The sequence below is a fragment of the Dermacentor silvarum genome, chromosome 4 (assembly GCF_013339745.2).
Source record: "Dermacentor silvarum isolate Dsil-2018 chromosome 4, BIME_Dsil_1.4, whole genome shotgun sequence".
Lineage (NCBI taxonomy): Eukaryota > Metazoa > Arthropoda > Arachnida > Ixodida > Ixodidae > Dermacentor > Dermacentor silvarum.
In genome coordinates, this window is record NC_051157.2 from 81090279 (window position 1) to 81108268 (window position 17990).

Consider the following 17990-nt stretch of genomic DNA (forward strand, 5'->3'; position numbering starts at 1 on the left):
AAGATTAACAAATTGCTAGGCATAAGGTGGTTAGTTTGAAGTGGGGCAGGGTAGCTTGATTGAGTGATTCATTTGTAAATAGCTTTACTCTACCAAAAAAGTGTACTAGGGACTGGGGTCCTCATGTTGGTTCTTGGGAGTTTCTTTCAGCACTAAATAAATTTGTGGAGCTGCACGAATAAGAACAGGGGGAATTGGGCATCTCTGTTGAGAAGTGTTTCTTTTGCAAACGACTCATTCTAAATGAGGATGGCTGACAGCACTGTAAACGTGTGCAAGTATGAATATACAATGAGTGGAATGAGCGAGTGTGAGTGAAAACTGCTTTGAATTCCACAATGAGCGCTTCGAGCTTCCTGAGCCATAGGTGACGCGCACTGTACCAAGCACCTTCCTTACGGCAGCAGGCAGTACAGTCCTGACGTAAATTATCGCCATGCTTATTACATTGCATTTCGGCACAGTCACTACACCGCATGCACTTATTGTTATATTTACCATGATGCACCATTCAATACGTGACCTTCCAAGCCAAAGATAAATTGTCTTGGGACGAGGACACAGAGGGGAACTGATGGAGATTATCTAAGGAGTCTATAAACAAGAGCGCGTAAGTAATGAAAACAAATGTGCCCTCAGGAGTATATTTTTCTTCCCTGCCGAGCCTATGGTCGAAGATGTCAGTGACATATGTCAGTGACAAGAAAATTATTATCAACCTCATCGACGGCATAAAAGGCAGCATGAGTTATACCTGCATTCACTTGAGCAATGGAAGCAAGAAGAAAACAGTTGGTTAGCTTCCCAATCTCAATCTCTGGCCTTCTGGCAAAACGCCAAGTGAACCGGAGTCAAGGTTGCTACTCCAGTACGCATTTACCGTCAGGCTACACTGACTTCAATGGACTATTCCTGACTGCCTCCTTAAAGGTCATTGTTTGGTTTGCCATCTTACAGCACAATTCATAGCTTTGGTGCTGTAACCAGGGCGGATCTCAGGTGGTATCAAGAAGGGGGGCTCGCAGCACGCACAACACTGTCAGCCGGTGCATCTCGGGGAAGGGAGGGGGAGGAAATGGAGAAGGGCTGGAACAAAATCAACATCAAAAATATGTCATAAATAATTCCTTAGGTCCGTCAGGTCACAGCTAGCTTCCATGTTTTCTTTGTTTTTTTTTAATTGCGCGAAATTACCGCATTACCTAAAGGCTGAACACGGTTGCCATAATGAGAAAAGTCCCAAGGTAAGTGATGCGTGCAACTGACATAAAGAGCTCCTATAAGCTGCCTCTGACAATTTTATGGTCTTTTAAATAAACACGAGCATCATCACAACAGACTGTCATGACCACAGGTGCGTAGCCCGGACTTTTTTTCGGAGCGGGGAGGCGAGGGGGGGGGGGGGGGGGGGGCTGAGGCTAATGTTGCAGTCACCTACTCGGTGGTTTCCCGGGACCTTTCAAGTCTCTCTTACGATTTTGGCGTTGATTATTACGGTTATGTAATGAACCCCCCCCCCCCCCCCTCGGCTCTACGCCACTGGTCGTGACGCGTATCTTTCGCGAACCACAAATTGGAAAACTATCACAAACTCCTGTTAGGGCTTTTCTAGTCCGTTCTTCACACATCTTGACGCCAGCTAGTGGCATGCACGTGACGTCGCCAGGGTAAAGCTGTCGGTTGGTGCATCTCTGAGGAACGTCATATACGTTTCGTGGGCTAGCACGCTTTTACCATGCAGTCAAACGCCTGATCCTTTTGGTCGCCTCGCTTGCCTGTTGTGCGCAATCAACTAATGCCACCTCTGACGATTTGTCAACTCGCATGATCAGATAGTAGTGAAGGCAAGATACAGACAGCTCGCCCACCTACGAGCTCAAAGTAGTTTAGGCCCGCTTTACAGGTCCTCGGCAACCACACCTGGCACGGAAACAGCCCAGCATGTCTAGCGTGCCAGGCAGCGGCCGGCATAGTGGGATAAGTCATGTCAGTGACGTCAGCAACAGTGAAGCGATAAGCTCCAGTCAGAAGTGCGTGACGAGCGAGTGCTCTTTCGTTTGGCGCAGATGCACACTCAACAACGGACGAATTCCACACTCGTTGGGGGAACGCGCGCATAGTCCAGTGCACCCGAAATGTATGCCAGCATGCTGCCGGCCAGCGTGCTTGTCAACGCAATGCACTTTGGTCTAGCGGCTCTGGCATCCGAAAGAACAAGTTTTCTTCCCGCGCCGGCCGCGTCGGAGCGCGCCGACCACCGCCGGTCACATCGGCTTCGCCGGGACGCTTAAGTGTAGACCTATCGCCAACGTAGCATAAGCGCGTCACAGCCCGCGTAAGTCCATGTTACGCTATAGACAGTCTTCTAGCTACACTGTAGTAGCCTCTATCTCTGCCCGCGAAGGTGACTGTGCTGTTCCGGGAAGTATGCACGTACGCGTAGCACAGAAACAGTATGCTGTGCAACCCTCATCATCGTGTTCACCATACCACCATCCTCCTTCCTCTTCACATCCTATCTATGTTATTCTCCCAAACCCCTTCCCCAGCGTGGAGTAGCAGGCTAGAGGCCCATCACTCAGGCCGACCTCTCCACCTTTCTGCCATTAAAACGTCTCTCTCTCTCTGGCTACAACAACGCCTTAAGCCCTTTTCTATGTCTGAGTTCATTGTGATACCTCATGTTTCTCATTATGTGAGCATAGGTACTATTCACTCAACGGATATAAAAGCCACAAGTTAGTTTCAATGGCCAAGCAGAGCAAGCCCACTGGCTGACTGGCCAAAGTAATGAACTAAACGCCACTACTGATGGTTGGTTCAGTATTGCCAACGCTGCACATGCTACATCCCGTATGCACGCGTTAGCAATAATTTCAGAAGGATAGCGACTGGGAACTAAAGAAGTAATTGAGTTGGCGAAAAGTGATTAAGAGTTAGTATAATGCAGGGCACTGCTTCTTGTGACATACTTGCTATTCTATTCCCAGCTCCTGAAAATACGATGCCTGCCTCTGGGGCTGTTTTCAATAAGTATTCCTTTCCTTCGATGCTATTCTTTTCTTATCGCCCCACCACAACGAGTGGCCAATACCGGCGATAATGCAGGCAATGAGTCCTGCCAGCGAATGACGAATCGTTACATCATAGAGCCCCTTGTTGATTTCATTCGGAGAAGTCACAGTGTTAGCATGCACGAAGCATGAATTACAATGCTTCGTTCTTGCTTCTTACGCATAGTTTCTATAGGTGGCTAATTGAAATATCTCTAAATCTGTACATTGAACATTTCTTCAGAGAGACTTCTAACAATGATAATCGTTTTTACAGCGAAGCTGTTAAAAGCTCACTCTTCGATGGTCGCGTCCGGCAATAGAAAAAAACTCTCATTGGTCGTATGCTGTATATGCGAGTGAAAGCGTACGAGGGCGAGGGACGCGCGCTTTCACGGAAGCGAACGCACGGCGGAGAGCAAACGCGCCTTATGTGCGAGTGAAAACGCGCGCGCGGGGAGCGAACGCACGGCGGAGAGCACACGCGACTTCCCAGTGGGAAGGGAGCGGTGGGCGAGGAGGGCATCGAGGTACCCTAGACCAACGTTTCTTAGGTGTAATCGATCGACCTTCACCCTCTTTTCTTTCTTTTTTCTTTCTTCTTTACATCCCCCACCCCTTCCCCAAGGCGCTGAGTCGTGCTCCCTAAAGGGCTGCAGAAAATAGCGTCTCTTCCTCTTCACAACCACAATCTCTCTCTCTCTCTCTCTCTCTCTCGTTTCTTAGTCTAAGAACGTTGCCCTAGACTATGCCTGTGCGTGCCCGCTATCCCACTGCGGTGCATGCGCGCAGCCCTGCCAGCCTCTGCCGCCTGTGTCGCTGACTCTCTCTGGGCTCTCACCCGCCTCTCCCCTAACAGTGTCGACAACGGCTTTTAGCCGTTCCGTCACGTAGCGAGCGTTTTGACAGCGGTTGTGTGTGGTCCCACAAACAACATGCACAACTGTTGTCGACGGCGGCGGCGTTTTGCCTGCGTTCGCACCGAACGCCCGCGGCGTCGGTGACGTGTTTATGAAGAACGTTCCAACCTTTGCCGTATACCCTATGGCGGTGTACCGTAGTGATCATAAGGCCATGGTCCATGTGGTCACTAAATAAATGAAAACCAGCAGACCATATAGATTTCTTATTCTTTAATAGTTAAAATAACCAATTACACCATCACATCTTAATAGTAATAATTGGAAATACATAATTCCCACCATAGTACGGCTTCGCTGGTCTTCCATCTCCTCCCCAGTGGAAGGGCTGACAGTTTTTTTTTTTTTTTCATTGCGCAGCTTCTTGGAGCAATATATTGTTCAAGACAGGCACCCTTGGAGTAAAGAGGCGCGCTTTCGGCTTTTTACATCATTGTATATAAAAAAAAACAAATTGAATATAATTGTTCCGGTCGCCTAGTCGTTTGTTAGCAATCACAAAGAGAGAGAAAAATGCCGCCATTGCAGGTGAAATAAGCAAATGAACTGATTGTGCTAGTCGCTTGTTAGCAATCAGAGAGGGAGGTAGAAAATGGCGAAGCCAAAATGGCACAATACTACATGTGTTTAAACAAACCAACCGGCCACAATCAGAACTTTCCGACAGATATAGACGACAGAACATTATTATTTTGGATGAAATACTGCTGGGTTTGAGAGAAGTGGATTTTAAGTGAGCCACGTCTCTGTTATGGTAATTTATTAAACACTATCTTTTCCTGGCCAACTCGGCTGCTTTCTTAGTGCTTTAGCGACATATACGACAAGCAGTGCTGTTTAGTTTTTTAACCACCCTGTTTGCTGTTTGCTGTTATGTCAATATACAAGCTAGCCCATCTTGACGCTAGTAAACAGCGTTTACAAGGGCAGCCGTAGAGCAGATCCACGTACTTTCAACGCTGTCCGAAAGACACTTCCGCCTAAAATTGTCCATCGAACCACTGCTGTTGATTTAATAATCCACCTTGCAGTCCGAAAGCAACTCCTGCCTGAAATTACGTGCGGATGAAAGGTGGAACACACGGCCTAACTCCTTTCAGCATCAACCATCTGACATTCACGGTGCACCACGTGGCCCTGGAAAAGTAGGCCAGCGTGTTCTGGGCACCCAGAAACATACAGCGCCTGTATGAACTAAACAAGAAACACGCGAGTCGGCTCAGCGAGACTTTCAATACAGCCAGATGCACGGGGCTCAAAGGGACTTTGTAAACAATTGCGAATATGTGAGCGAGTTTGCGTTCGCAGTGATTGCATTTTCGTGGAACGTGTGCCGCCTCAATTTTCAACCATTTTTCATTTGGCGTAGGATGTCGGGCCTGGAGCAAGTCAAACGTTTCCAGTTTCCATTAAACCTCCAAGGTTCCTCTCTGCCTCAGGAACACGTGGCTGCAAAACAGGCTGCCTAAGGCCTTAGATCCAATTAGAAGGGGTCGTGTATTAGGTTCCTGTGCTAGGGATGGTCTTGCCTCGTTCCAAGCGGACGCTGCGTGAATGTGACAACGAAATTGATTTGGAGGCTGGACAGGCCTTTAGCGCCGGTGCTTGGTTTAAGTTTACAGACGCTGGTTTGATGGGCGCGTAAGTGTGTATAGATGTAGAGATGCGATAACGAATAAAATAATTAAAATAGCGGAGAAGCAAATGTAGCTAATGAATGACAGGTTTGACAGAACGGCAGGTGGAACAGACGAAAATTTAGGCACTACTTGTCATTGTTCTAGTATACAGAAAAGAAAGACTGCGAAAGGCCGAGCAGAGGAAAATTAAGATTAAATGACACAGCAAGTTTCTCTAGTGAATCAGAGTTCATGGTTATTAGTCGTTTTTAGTAATTTTTATTCCTATTTTCGACGCATGTTTGGCAGCGGCATTAACACTCTGTGTGACAAGTTGTGCATGCCACAATCATCGACATCGACAATAGCACAATCACTTCAATGTTTATTTCTGCGCTGAGAATTAAGACCCCTTTCCTTCGCATAGATTACGCTTTCGCGGACTTCAAAATTACACCCTGGCTACGACGTCGATGACATTAGTGTAACGTCATAATTTTGTTCTTCTTTAGCCTAATGAGCAACGTTTTTCTTGGCGACGAAAACGTTTTCTTTTGTATAGCCAGAGGAAATTATTCGTCAACTTAATGTACGTATTGTTGCGGCTCACTGGAGACAAGAGTGGAGAGCCGTATTTAATCGAGACAATTAGAACAACCGCTCAGTTCAAGCTGCTTCTTCTCTAGCACATCGCTCGCCCACTCGAGGTAATTGTTTTCGTCATCACCGTGGTTGGGCAGAGATAGGAACGTGGCAATATTCTTTGAATCTAGATGAAAATAAGTACAACTGCATAGCCGACGGCTTTTTCAAAAACTGCACCATTTTCTTTGACTAAAAGATGATAACGCGACGTGAAATGAGTGCATTTCGGCAGTGGAGCAGTTTTCGCAAATGCGGATGGACAGTAAATTAAAGTTAGAAAGAAACGCAGCAATAACAACAGCATCGTCTGCAGTTTCATTAATTAGACACAATGCACCAAAAACGCGCCTCCGACATCAGCTCAATAGTCAGTAACATAGATATATTGTCTGAGTTCAGTGATATCAGCAGTTTCAAAAACACAATTTAAAAAATGTCACAGTTTCGCCCTAAGGGCGAAGCAATGAATGCGATAGCAACACAGCAATGTCATACGAAGTAAGGTGAGCGGCTTTGGTAGCAACAACACGCAGAACTGTTGTCGACGCCATCGGCGTTTTGCCCGCGTTAGCTCAAAATGCGTGCGGCGTTGGTGACTGTTGCTGGAGCCTCTGATATAAATAGGCACTTGGTGCCGCAGCTAAACGTCGCCTTCCTTCCCTCCCCCTCCCCCACGGCCTCTCGCGCGTCCGAAGAAGGCGCGTTTGCTCTACATATATGGTGATTGTAAAGGAGAAAAGAGACGCCTACTTCTGCAGCCCTTAAGCGAGCACGGCGCAGAACGCGCGTTTGTTCTCCGCCGTGCGTTCACTCCCCGTGAAAGACGCGCCCCTCGCGCCCTTTCACTCGCACATACAGCGTTCGGCGCGCGGCGACGATTTCATCTCCAAATGACGTCATACGGAACCTCACGGCGACGGCGACGGCGACGGCGACGTCGCCGTGAGGTTGCACTAGTGGTGCAAGGTTGGAGTAAACGGCGGATCTGGTGATCGACTTAGCTTTTCTTCCAGGTTATACTAGTCTTGGCTAAGTTTTGCGAGGAAATGCTAAGTGCGGTTAGGCACGGTATTCCGAATCAGCTCGCCACCGACGCGCAGATTCTCGTTTGGCCACGCGACGCGCTTCAAGGTGAGCAGCTTCTTCTTCGGGTGCCCGGATCTTCTGTGGTCGTCCCATGTCAAGAGTACATGTACTAGCCACAGCGTCAACGGAAGTTCTGCCACCGTCTCGGCGGCTCGGAGCTTTAGCTCCACGGTGACGTCACTACAAAGCTGCGCCTCCACACTTGCCGGGGCGTAGCTAGTGTAAACCTATGAGCCCCCGCCAGAGGCGCCTGCTGCAGTCACGGACACCACGCGCGTTCCGCGTGAACGCGGGGAAACGGGGAAACGCGGATGACGTCGGCAGCAGCTATGCGCGTTGCCTCGTTGGTGTTGCTACAATTTAATTCTTTCTCTCTATCTCTCTCTCTGTCTCCCTCTCATTTTCTCTTTCTCTCTCCCGAGCATCTCGCGCGCCGCGTGCATGCTCTCCTTCCCCCTCCTTGACGTCCCAAGTCAAGGCAACATGTGCACGGCATGGATAGGAGGCGAAGCACACGCCGCTCCGCGGAGGTTGCTAGGCAACCCTGGTGACTCATCGCTCAGCGATGATTTTGTTAACGCGTTACGGACTGACGGTCGGCTTAAACAGTTCCGCTGTTAAAATCAGTAGCGCCTCCCCTGTCAAAGAGAGGGGGGTAAGCGAAGCTTGTCGTGTGTTTCTTCGGTGCTCCTCCGAACGAATTGCACTGACGAGTACCACGTTCTGGTCGAACCACAACCGGTCACACGCACTGCAGCTGGCTCTGAATTTCCGGTTGATAAACTCGCGTTGAAACCTGGCCGTCGCACCGGGGAAGTTGGCGCTAGCTTTGCCGAGGCCTGCACCACCGTTGTCGGGTTCCGGGAGGGCTAGACGACGCTGACGTTTAGCCGCCGACCCCGCAACTCGGGGTCGAAGCAGACGAAGCTGTCGAAGCAGACGACGATGACGAGTGCGGGAGTAGCGGCACGAGCGCGTGCCGAGCACGAACTCCCTGTGCAGCTCTGAGAACAGCTGACTTTTTTAAGCGAAGCTTTATAGGCTCACATGTTTCGGCGGTGTTAGTGGTGGTGTTACGCTGAAAAGTGGGCCGATCCTGGTGATCGTGCAGAAAGGGTCCAAGCTCAATGGCACATACTCCTTTGGGCTCGGGGACCTACCCTTGTCACACATGGGACCCAAAGAGACAACATCACCAGCTATTCTCCTGTCGAGAAAATTGGGGTAAGCGAAGCTTGTCGCCAGATTCTAGCATGAGGGCTTCCGAAGCTCAGGCAAAATGTCAATAAAGAGCCGCGGACCCCGAGTTGCGGGAGCGTGATGTTCAGGCCAAACGTCAACAAAGAGCCGCCGACTCTGAGTTTAGGGCAAACGAAGCGGAACTCCTACGACACTGTCATCTTGCCACAAGCTTCGCTTACCCCCATTTTCTCGACAGGAGAAGGGCGCTCAATTTTTTAGCGTTACATCCCCGGAGCAGGCTAGAATATACAAGCTTCACTTGAAAAATTCAGCATATTCAGCAAATCTTGCTATTGAACTCAAGTCACCAAAAGCACTGTCCCATGCAACTAATACGCAAATACTTAGAATGTGAGAGGTGCAGCATTTTCGGTGTATCTATCACCGTCATCTGCATTTGAAGCCTGCGCCATATTCTGCGAAGCCTAGTCCCGCGAATTCACTGTAAAAGTATTGCTTTTAGCTTTCGTAAGTTAACGCATGCCTACCTATCTTGTTGCTCCCTGGAATAATCTTAGAACAGAAAACGGTGGCTGTCGGAGCACGCATTGCGTCCCCCTCATTGGACTCACCCTTCGCACGTGAAAAGGCACGTCGTATGTGTGGTGATGTCTGTGCTGGCCGTCGCCGCCGCCGTTCGAAGGCACGCTGTCGCAGTCGCTGTTGGCGTCGTCAAACTCCTGGCCCGCTGAGGCTAGCTGGCCGGCGCTCTGTGCCGCTGACAGGCACTGTTGCTGCGCCTGCTGCTGCTGCTGCTGAGACTGCGTCAGCCGGGGAGGCGACGGGTAGAAGCTTTTGGCGTTCGTCTCGTCGAACGACGAGTGAAGCTTCTTGCTCAGCAGCACCATGTCCACCATGTCGCGGCTGCCTGTCTTGCTGTTTCTGCTCCGGTCGTCCTCGCCTGTAGACACAGCGCGGAGAAAGCCATAAGTACACAAAGAGCAGTTGAGACTTCCTTTTGGAGACAATGTCTTCCTTAGTTAGCTACCCTCAGTTTTCCGCGCGAGGTATCCGGGTTTCTAGCTTTTTTGTGAAGGTAGTGCCGTCTAAATATGTGGGCCGTTCCCGTCAGTGTTGCCGTTAGAGCGACTGTCTTGCCCGTTTAGCCACATTAAAAATTTTTTTTTCAATTTAGTGATCTGCGACGTTTTCAGCGTCATCACAGAACATCGGCGACATTTTAGCGACTTAAGTCAGGAAGCTGGCTTCGAAAATAGCCTTCGAGAGTGCACTTTATTGTTAGAATGCTACAAGTGAGCGGTCGATATTGGCTCTATGGCGCGTAGGCTTTGTGATCAAGAGGATGAAACACAGGTTGCCTTGACAGCTTCCACCGTGTGCTCACTGAATGCTTTTTAGGGGCGAAGCTCCTTATAGTGGCACCTGTTCCGTCCCCGTTGTCGTAGTAGTAGTGTGTAACCCGTCTGAGAAAAATGAGAAAAAAAATTCCGAAGTTGTGTCCGTAGCGCGGAATCGAACCAGGGACCCCTCGCTTCCGAGCGCGCGGCGTTAGCCCACTACGCCACGAAGAGGAGATGGACACACGCACCACGATGGCAATAAATACCCAACATTAACGAAAGGCCGCGTTTCTAGCGCGTTTCTAACGCGTTTGTGCTAGCGCGTTACGGCCCGTGTAAGAAGCTGGTGTAAAACGCTGTGGCCTCTCCGCCTTACCTTCAACGCGTTTCGAACGCGCTGCCCAAAGCGGTGGCAAGTCAAGTTCAAGTCGAGGAGCGTTTATGAATACGGGGGGTATACTCTCTCAGCAGTCATGTGATGGCGTCGGCAAACGCGGTGCACGTTCCGGCATGTGTAAATGGCTGCGTAAGACGCTGTGGCCGCTCCCCCTTACTAGAGAGTACTGCACGTTTCTAACGCGTTTGTGCTAGCGTCCCCTTAAGCGGGAGATCCGATGATTCCCTCCGAAGCTTCGCCCACTCATCATCATTCACCCCGTGGATATGCTGTGATTTTTTTTCTTGACGAAGCTGATTTCAACACGTCTAAGCTTATGGTACTGCACTTTCACTAAATACGTTCGACTGGTGGGCATTTACAAATTCTGCTGTGAGATTTAAAACGCAGCTGGTGAATAATAAGATAGATCGACTGTAGAAAGGCGCATAGGCAGGATGTTTCACGTAACTTGATTCATAGGCGTACTACAGGGTGGGGAGGGGGGGGGGGGGGGGGGGGGCTAGCCGATTGTTACAATGCGACCTTGTGCCTCTTGCAAAATTTTGCTCTCCTTTCAGGAGAGCCGAGAACTAGAACATTTTCAGGGATAATGTGGGCCAAGTGCCTTTGCCTGCTATAGCTATAGTGTAATCAGACTGTTTGTGTTCTTTGAAATCGTGCTGCATCTGGAACCTCGAAAATCTGAGGAGTAAACGCCAACTTATCGCGGCCATCGTATGTTGTTGTGTAAGTATAATGGTAAAGTAAAATAAAAACCAACTACACACTGCTGGTAAATTCAGTGTTTATTCCTCACTCACAAGGACGCTAGACGAACGCGATATGTCCCGGTGAATTATTTACTTCATGCCAGCGTACTTACAGTGTTCCAAAACACCTACGTCCACTTAAAATACCTAAAAAGAAGCGGAAATTTTCCACTCACTTTGGTGACACGCTTGAAAAGATTATGGCAACGTTGTTTCCCATGGGTATGTGCAGTCTGAATATATCGGTCAATCCCGAAGATAGTGCCGCAAAAAAAAAAAAAAAATCAGCAGTCCGACACTACTCCAACTCCCTTCACACGAGGGGTGATGCAATATAGTGCCGTGCGCGATGACTACACCTCATTCTCACCCCCAGCTTGTCCAAGGAGACAGTGTACTTGATCGACTTCAACAAGAGGTTGTATCACCTTAGAGTTTTTTAGATTTTCTGTAGTTGTTAGGTGGCACACTTACATACATATTTCTCTTTGGTATCACCTTTTATATGATGCATACATAAGCTAGTTTAGCAAGTTGCAACGAGAATCATTAACGTTAGTACAGGGCAATAAGACAAAAATATGAAAAAGAAAGGACAGGTCAACGCAAGTGGTGTACACATGGGTTCGACCATACTGCATCAAAAAAAAATCTAAGGACACTAAAGCGAACTCTATTATACTAGGAGAGATCTGAATGTTACTTGTCGAAATCAAAATTAGAGGCGCTTTATAACGTGTGTGTCATTTTTCCGCCCGGTTGCAAGGACACACATATTGTCGCTAGGCATAACGTAGTGCGTCAGACGAGCAGAGCGTGGCATGACGTATCATTAATTCTTCTAATCCTTCTCAGATGTACAATAGGTGTTTCTTAGAAGTAAAAGTTTCGGTGTACCAAAGATGAGCATACTTAGATATGTACATGGTCTGGTGATGGCACATCTTTTGTTCGTTCTGTGGCCTTATAGAACTGAGACATGCAACCATACCTTAGCTAGTTCCCTTCAAGCCAAACTAAGTACGATTTCGCGTGCTGTGTGCATCACGAAAATTAGATTTGGCCACTTCATAAGTGCTCTGTATCTGTTTTTTCGTGTGACTCCAGACTGTAGATAGGAGTAGATTTTGCTGTTTCAGAAGCCATAACACAGCTTGTTGTAAAATTGTCTCGCTTTAAATATTCATTTCCTGCAGAAAAATTATGCATTGTGATTCATGATTCATATTATCATGTGTGGTAATAAAGAAAATGACCGCACCGTTTAAATCATCGGCCTTGTTCCATAAGTGCTCCACTAAGACCAGTGCGAAATATTAATAACACATGCTAACTTTCGAGAAGGGTTTCCTACCTAACACATCTTGAAAATTACTAGTCCTCTTATACGATTCATCATTCCTCTTACCCACTACATGGCCTGCCAGAAAAGAAAACGTAGGCGGCTTGTCTGTGAACATCGAAATGCACCCTAATTAAAAAAAAGAAACATGCTTTGATACCACATACACAGCGATCTAAATCAAGCATCTAGTTTTGATAATGGTATAACTGTCTGACTTTTTCATTGTTTTTGTTAGACAGTGAGAAATGTGTTCCTTTTTACTGTAAATTTTGCAAGCATTCGATCGAATGCTCTGCAGTCTACTATGACGTCAAAATACAAGGCTGTCTCATGACCACGTGCACGTAAGCAATCACTAGAAAAGAAAATGTACAAATATCGTACGTGCGACAGTTCTCCTAAAAGATAACACCGCTAGCATTGCAACCTTCTGTTCGTCCGATGTGACTACAACGCCCCTCCCTGTTGTGCGTCTCAATATTGCACAAAATTCGCAAGAAAAAACAAACATGTATGACCTAGGTTAGATATATATGGTTACCTTCGACGCACGTGAGCTCCTAAAGCATACGCAGTAGCGCAAGCGACAACCGCGCTGTACACCCATAAGATTTTTTTGTTGCTTTTTTCTACTTCCATCGAAGTTTCTGGGGCAACGGCTCGTTTTAGCCGCAGATGATTGAGAGCCGGTACGCATGCGCCCGCACAAAACAATTATGCACGGAAAAGTTTTAAAATTGCTCTAGTGTGAAGGCCGCGACGTTCTATGACTTCTTCAATGCCGTTTCTTTTTTTTTCTGCATGGTTCAAGAAATCGCCGTAATAAGCGACGCACCTACAAAAAAGTTTTTTAACACCACAATCAATTACACAGAGTGGAACGTAAAGAGGCTTTGCTTCTAACCAACCCGAATAAAAATCAGTAAAATTAAGCAGATATGCAAGACCTTCTGAGGCGCCACAATCTGAGAAAAGCAATTATAAAGCGTCTCAAAGAGTTCCAAAATCTCCATCTTCCTCCGAAGCGATCCGTCAGGCTTGTTTGACATGCGCCGGAAAACTCTCGATTACTCCTCGAAACAGCTCGCTTCGCGCATTTTATTCCCGAGCGAGCCTCTTTTCATAGCGCTTCTTACGCAGATAGCTTGCATTACTACTTCGCTCTGGTTCTTTGTATAACGCAGTGATCAGTTCTATCATTAGGTTTTCCGTTCAATCAATATGGTGGGAGAACAGAGCTTTACACCATGCCAGAAACATAGCATAGCGTCGAATTTCTAGGCCAAGGGGCTACTCGTTTTTTTACCAGAGAAATATAAGGAAAGTCACACCATATGGGAGCCCTCTATTCGTGCACGCTACCATACCATTACCTACGCAAAGACTGTTTATGTTCACCAGACAGTTTTCTCGTGGCTGATTACTTATTCTATGATCAAGATTCCTCACTTATAAGATGACAAAATTACAGTTGTGCGTTGCGTTCAACGCACTGATCATCGATTTTCCTTAGCACGGAAAGGACATACAGTGTACAGCTCTGATAAAACGCAGAACAAGCTTTTGATAAACGCAGAACAAGCTTATATGTTTTAAGCCATGCTGGTTAATGTTCTATGTTTCAAGATGCTTGGACAGAATGTTACGTTTACGTCCCCGGTTGGATGACGTGGCCAACAAGCACCAAACATTTCAGACTTGCCCATGCTCCTCGTATGCAACTCGTAAGGCATCAAATTCATCTTGAACCACCTCGCACACTTAAATTCCGTGCCATGTTTCTCAAGAACGAGGCCACCCCTTTGCCGTGCGTGCGCTCTCAGTAGGGATTCTAGAAAACGCGAAGTCGAGAAGATGAGTCCCAAACGCACCGGCCGTCTCGTAGATGACCCTGGAGCGCGCCCGGCAGCAGGTTCGGCTGTAGAACAGGCACACAACCAAGGACACCATGAGGACAATGACCGCTGAGCAGGCCACCGGCACCACGATGCCTAGGTGACGGTAGAAACGCCGTTCCTCGCTGTTCACCGACACCAATGGTGGAACGGTACCTAAAGAACGAGCATAGGCGTGGCAAACAGATTGTAGTGATTGCTATCCTTCCACCAAAGCAAGGGCTCACTCAATGTTAACTACACTTTAAACAACGAAGTTCCTCTGTATCTCTGCGTGAAGACAGCGCCTCAGACTATCAAACGCCGTAAGAGAAGGTCATAAACATAGCATTGTGTTTATTGACTAGTTTACGCACAAATAAGTAGACCATCAATTGATTGATTGATTGATTATTCCAATAAATAATTCATTCATTTGTTTGTTTGTTCGTTTGTTTGTTATTTTGTTCAGTGACATTCTATGAAATGTGACTTCCTGGCATACGTCCCTCTTCAACATGCGGCTATCATGATAGTTAAATGTACCGATAACACGGAAATCAGTGGAAGGACGTAACAATCATCAAGCCGGCAGTCAAATGCATATTCTCTGACCAAGTACATATACCGTGCGATGTAGAAAACGTTGCAGAGAGGTTTTATTTTTGCATACTTGGAAAAACGCTGCCATATAGTGAAGGCAACTGGACTGAACTCTATGTAATCCTGCATAACTTCAAGATTGAAGCCTCCGCGGAACAGAAATAGCTTGCAAAAAATCCTAGCATCTAAGATAGATGACTTTGCAGATTCACTCATTGGACGGCAGCCTGCGTTATTGACGCGATGTCCGTTGTGATAACACCGTTATGCTGTTACTAGGACAGTTAGGCTGTCAGTCCTTTCTAAGACGTCATCATACTAGCGATGACTACTTTTCCTCTTGTGCTGCATTATAAAAACACAAACTCAGAGCGTACAAAGATATAAGCTTTTACAGCGAAGCTGTTAAGGGCTCAGTCTCCGACGGTCGTGTTTCTTAAAGAGAGTTCGCGAGTGTTATGCACGTTACCGCAGGTGAGAGAAGTTTCCACCAATCCTTTGTTGCCTGTAATATCGTAATAATAGATAAATTCTATAACAGTATTTATTATTTCTGGCAAATAAGAGTTAGAGGAAAACTGAACCACCAGAAATAACAGGACCTTGATAAGTCACAACGGCTAACCAGACAATCGCCTACTATGAAAATCACCACATGTAATGATCGCAGCAATCAGAGCAGTGAGAGCACGATTGCCGAATGGTTTATACACACGAAAGGTAACTGAAACAATCCAGAAAAGTATATGTTACGGCTGATACTAAATTTATAATGCTCAAAAAGCGAGTATAGGGTTTGCGAAGTGGGCCTTTTTTTTTATCACTCACCCTAAATAGGCTCACAAGAACCGTGCATGAAGATACGCGTACGAGTGTTGTGACCTCTCAAAATGATAAGTGCGTTGAAACTGTAAGCTTACGTGGACGAAAAATGAACGCCTCTTGAGAAACAGTGAAGTCCATATTTTCCTTACTTGAATTTTGAGCAGTAGCGTTGGTCGAGTACTTTACAGCAGAAAAATATTGAAGTAAAAAGAATCTGGTATCTTTTCGATACGAAGTGTACATAGCGTGAAAAAGAAGGTGTCATTATTCTGCCGAGTAAGAAATCTTTCAAGATAGATATCCCTTCCTTTGCATCGTGCTTGTCTTATCTTGCTAGGTTTTGCTTTGGTTATGGATATGGCAACGCGGCTGCTGGCACGAAGTTTTAGCATGTTTTCTTCGCAAAGCTTTAAGGAAGCTACCAGAGGGGCACCCAGAGTATTCGGCAAACAGGAGTCTGGACATTTTCATCTCCTTTCTCTATCCATTGCTTATCTTGGCTCCTTATTATAGGCAGTTTGTCGAGAATTCAGTGCCGCTTTCAAGGCGCCTGCCTAAAATATTGAAGCTATTTATTTTCCATTTCAGTTCACCCTGAATATCCAGTCTAAACGGCACATACTTTTATCCGCGAAAAAAAATACAAGAGTTCAAGACAAGGTAGCATGGACTAGAAGTTATACTTTGAGTCTACATAAATAAGGTTTAAAGAAGCTTATAGACATTAAAGCTAAATAAACATTGAAAAAACTGAAAAATATGACTGGTGGTTAAGCCATAGAGAAAGATTTAGTTCTCGCTAAGCGCGAAATATTGTGCGCTAGCATCGTTAACCACAGTTAACGTTAACCTTAGCGTTGTCGTTGTTAAGGAGTTTCGTTAGCTCGCACGTTTCTCGTAACCTCGGCATCAGTGTAGAGACGGCGTTCCGAGCGCAGCTGCGCCGACAGCATCAGGCATAAATAGATAAGACGCTGCAACCACCCGTTCCTCCAAACTTCCCCGCAAAAGCACTTCCATTTGCAACTGCTAGAATAAATGATTTTACGCTCCTATAATTCGCTTCCTGTTAGCGAATGAAACCTTTATTTTTATATGCGCGAAACACGTGTGCGTGAGGGCGTGCGCGGGCTGTATGAAGAGGGTTCATTCAGAAAGATGCGAATCAAGGTTGGTTGGTTACTAAATAACCTGATCTTTGTAGCACAAAAACTCGAAAATAAAAGATAACAGCGAGAGGCGAGAGGACAGGAAAGACGAGCGCTACCCTGTTTATTCTGAAACAGAGCATGCTATATACTTGTATGCACATACAAACACATGCGCAAACGCATAAAAAACACATGAAGGGCGCCAGTCAGCCTAAGACAGTGTTATCTCGTTCAAATGCTTAGTAATCATAAAGCGAAACAGTAGTTTGACTCACGCAGGCTAGACCAGTCATCTAGATATGATAGGCCTCTAACAGTTCACGTGCGGTTTTGTTCTTGCCTCGGCCTAGGATCCTGACATTAAAAAAAAAAAAAAGCAAGTGGTTGACAGGGGCAATACCTGCAATGCACAGACAAGTGCAAAGTCGCACCCTTCTTTAAAATATTCGCGTGCTCTCTCATTCGGTCGTTGACGCAGCGCCCAGTTTGCCCAATGTAGCAATTGCCACAGCTGAGCGGAATCAGATAAACCACTCCAGTGGAGCAAAGCACGTAACGCTTAACGATCTGTACTGTACACCCGTTTGTAGCGCAAACCATGATTCGGGGGCAGAGACGGGCCAGCTTGTTCGGGGCGGACAAAACCACAGGTACTCCATACTTGTTCGCCACTTTCTTACGGCTGTTGCTAACCTTGTGAAGGTACTGCACTACTTGTGCCTTTTTTCGAGCATTACGCTCGACTTCATTGCCCACCTTGGGCTTTTTGCTGCCCATTCAGCTTCTGGAGCAAAGATTTCCCCCCACTGCCGTCAACGCCGAGCGAGGCTAGCCAGCTTTTAAAAGCCGCTCAAACTGATTGCCAAAACTCGTCTTGATCCTGTAAACACACGATTTTTTAAGAGCGGATCCCAGGCAGGTTGTTGCAATCCCTCGTTTTATTATTTTCGAGCGGGCGGAATTGTATGGTAACAGCTCTTTTCCTCTTGGTTCTCACTGTTATCATTTATTTTAATGTTTTTGCTCTACAAATATTATGTTAAGCTAGTAATCACCAACTCGCCCAAGAAGAAGTTATGCTACCACACTAATGCTTGCTTTGAGCAAGACGTAAACGACAAACACTTATGAAGGTTCGTCTCTGCGTACATGCTCAAGCCTGCTTAATTTCTTATAT

General features: G+C 46.7%; 1 protein-coding gene across 1 annotated transcript in view; it reads right to left on the bottom strand.

Moving 5' to 3' along the window:
- Window positions 1-17990, bottom strand: part of LOC119448722 (Down syndrome cell adhesion molecule-like protein Dscam2) — a 355923-nt gene that overhangs the window by 51276 nt on the left and 286657 nt on the right. Inside the window, exons 21-22 of the mRNA XM_049666474.1 lie at window positions 14232-14411; window positions 9138-9466 (exon numbers count right to left, since the gene is read on the bottom strand). Of these exons, the coding sequence (XP_049522431.1) occupies window positions 9138-9466; window positions 14232-14411 (509 nt within the window). The remainder of the gene's footprint in view (window positions 1-9137; window positions 9467-14231; window positions 14412-17990) is intronic.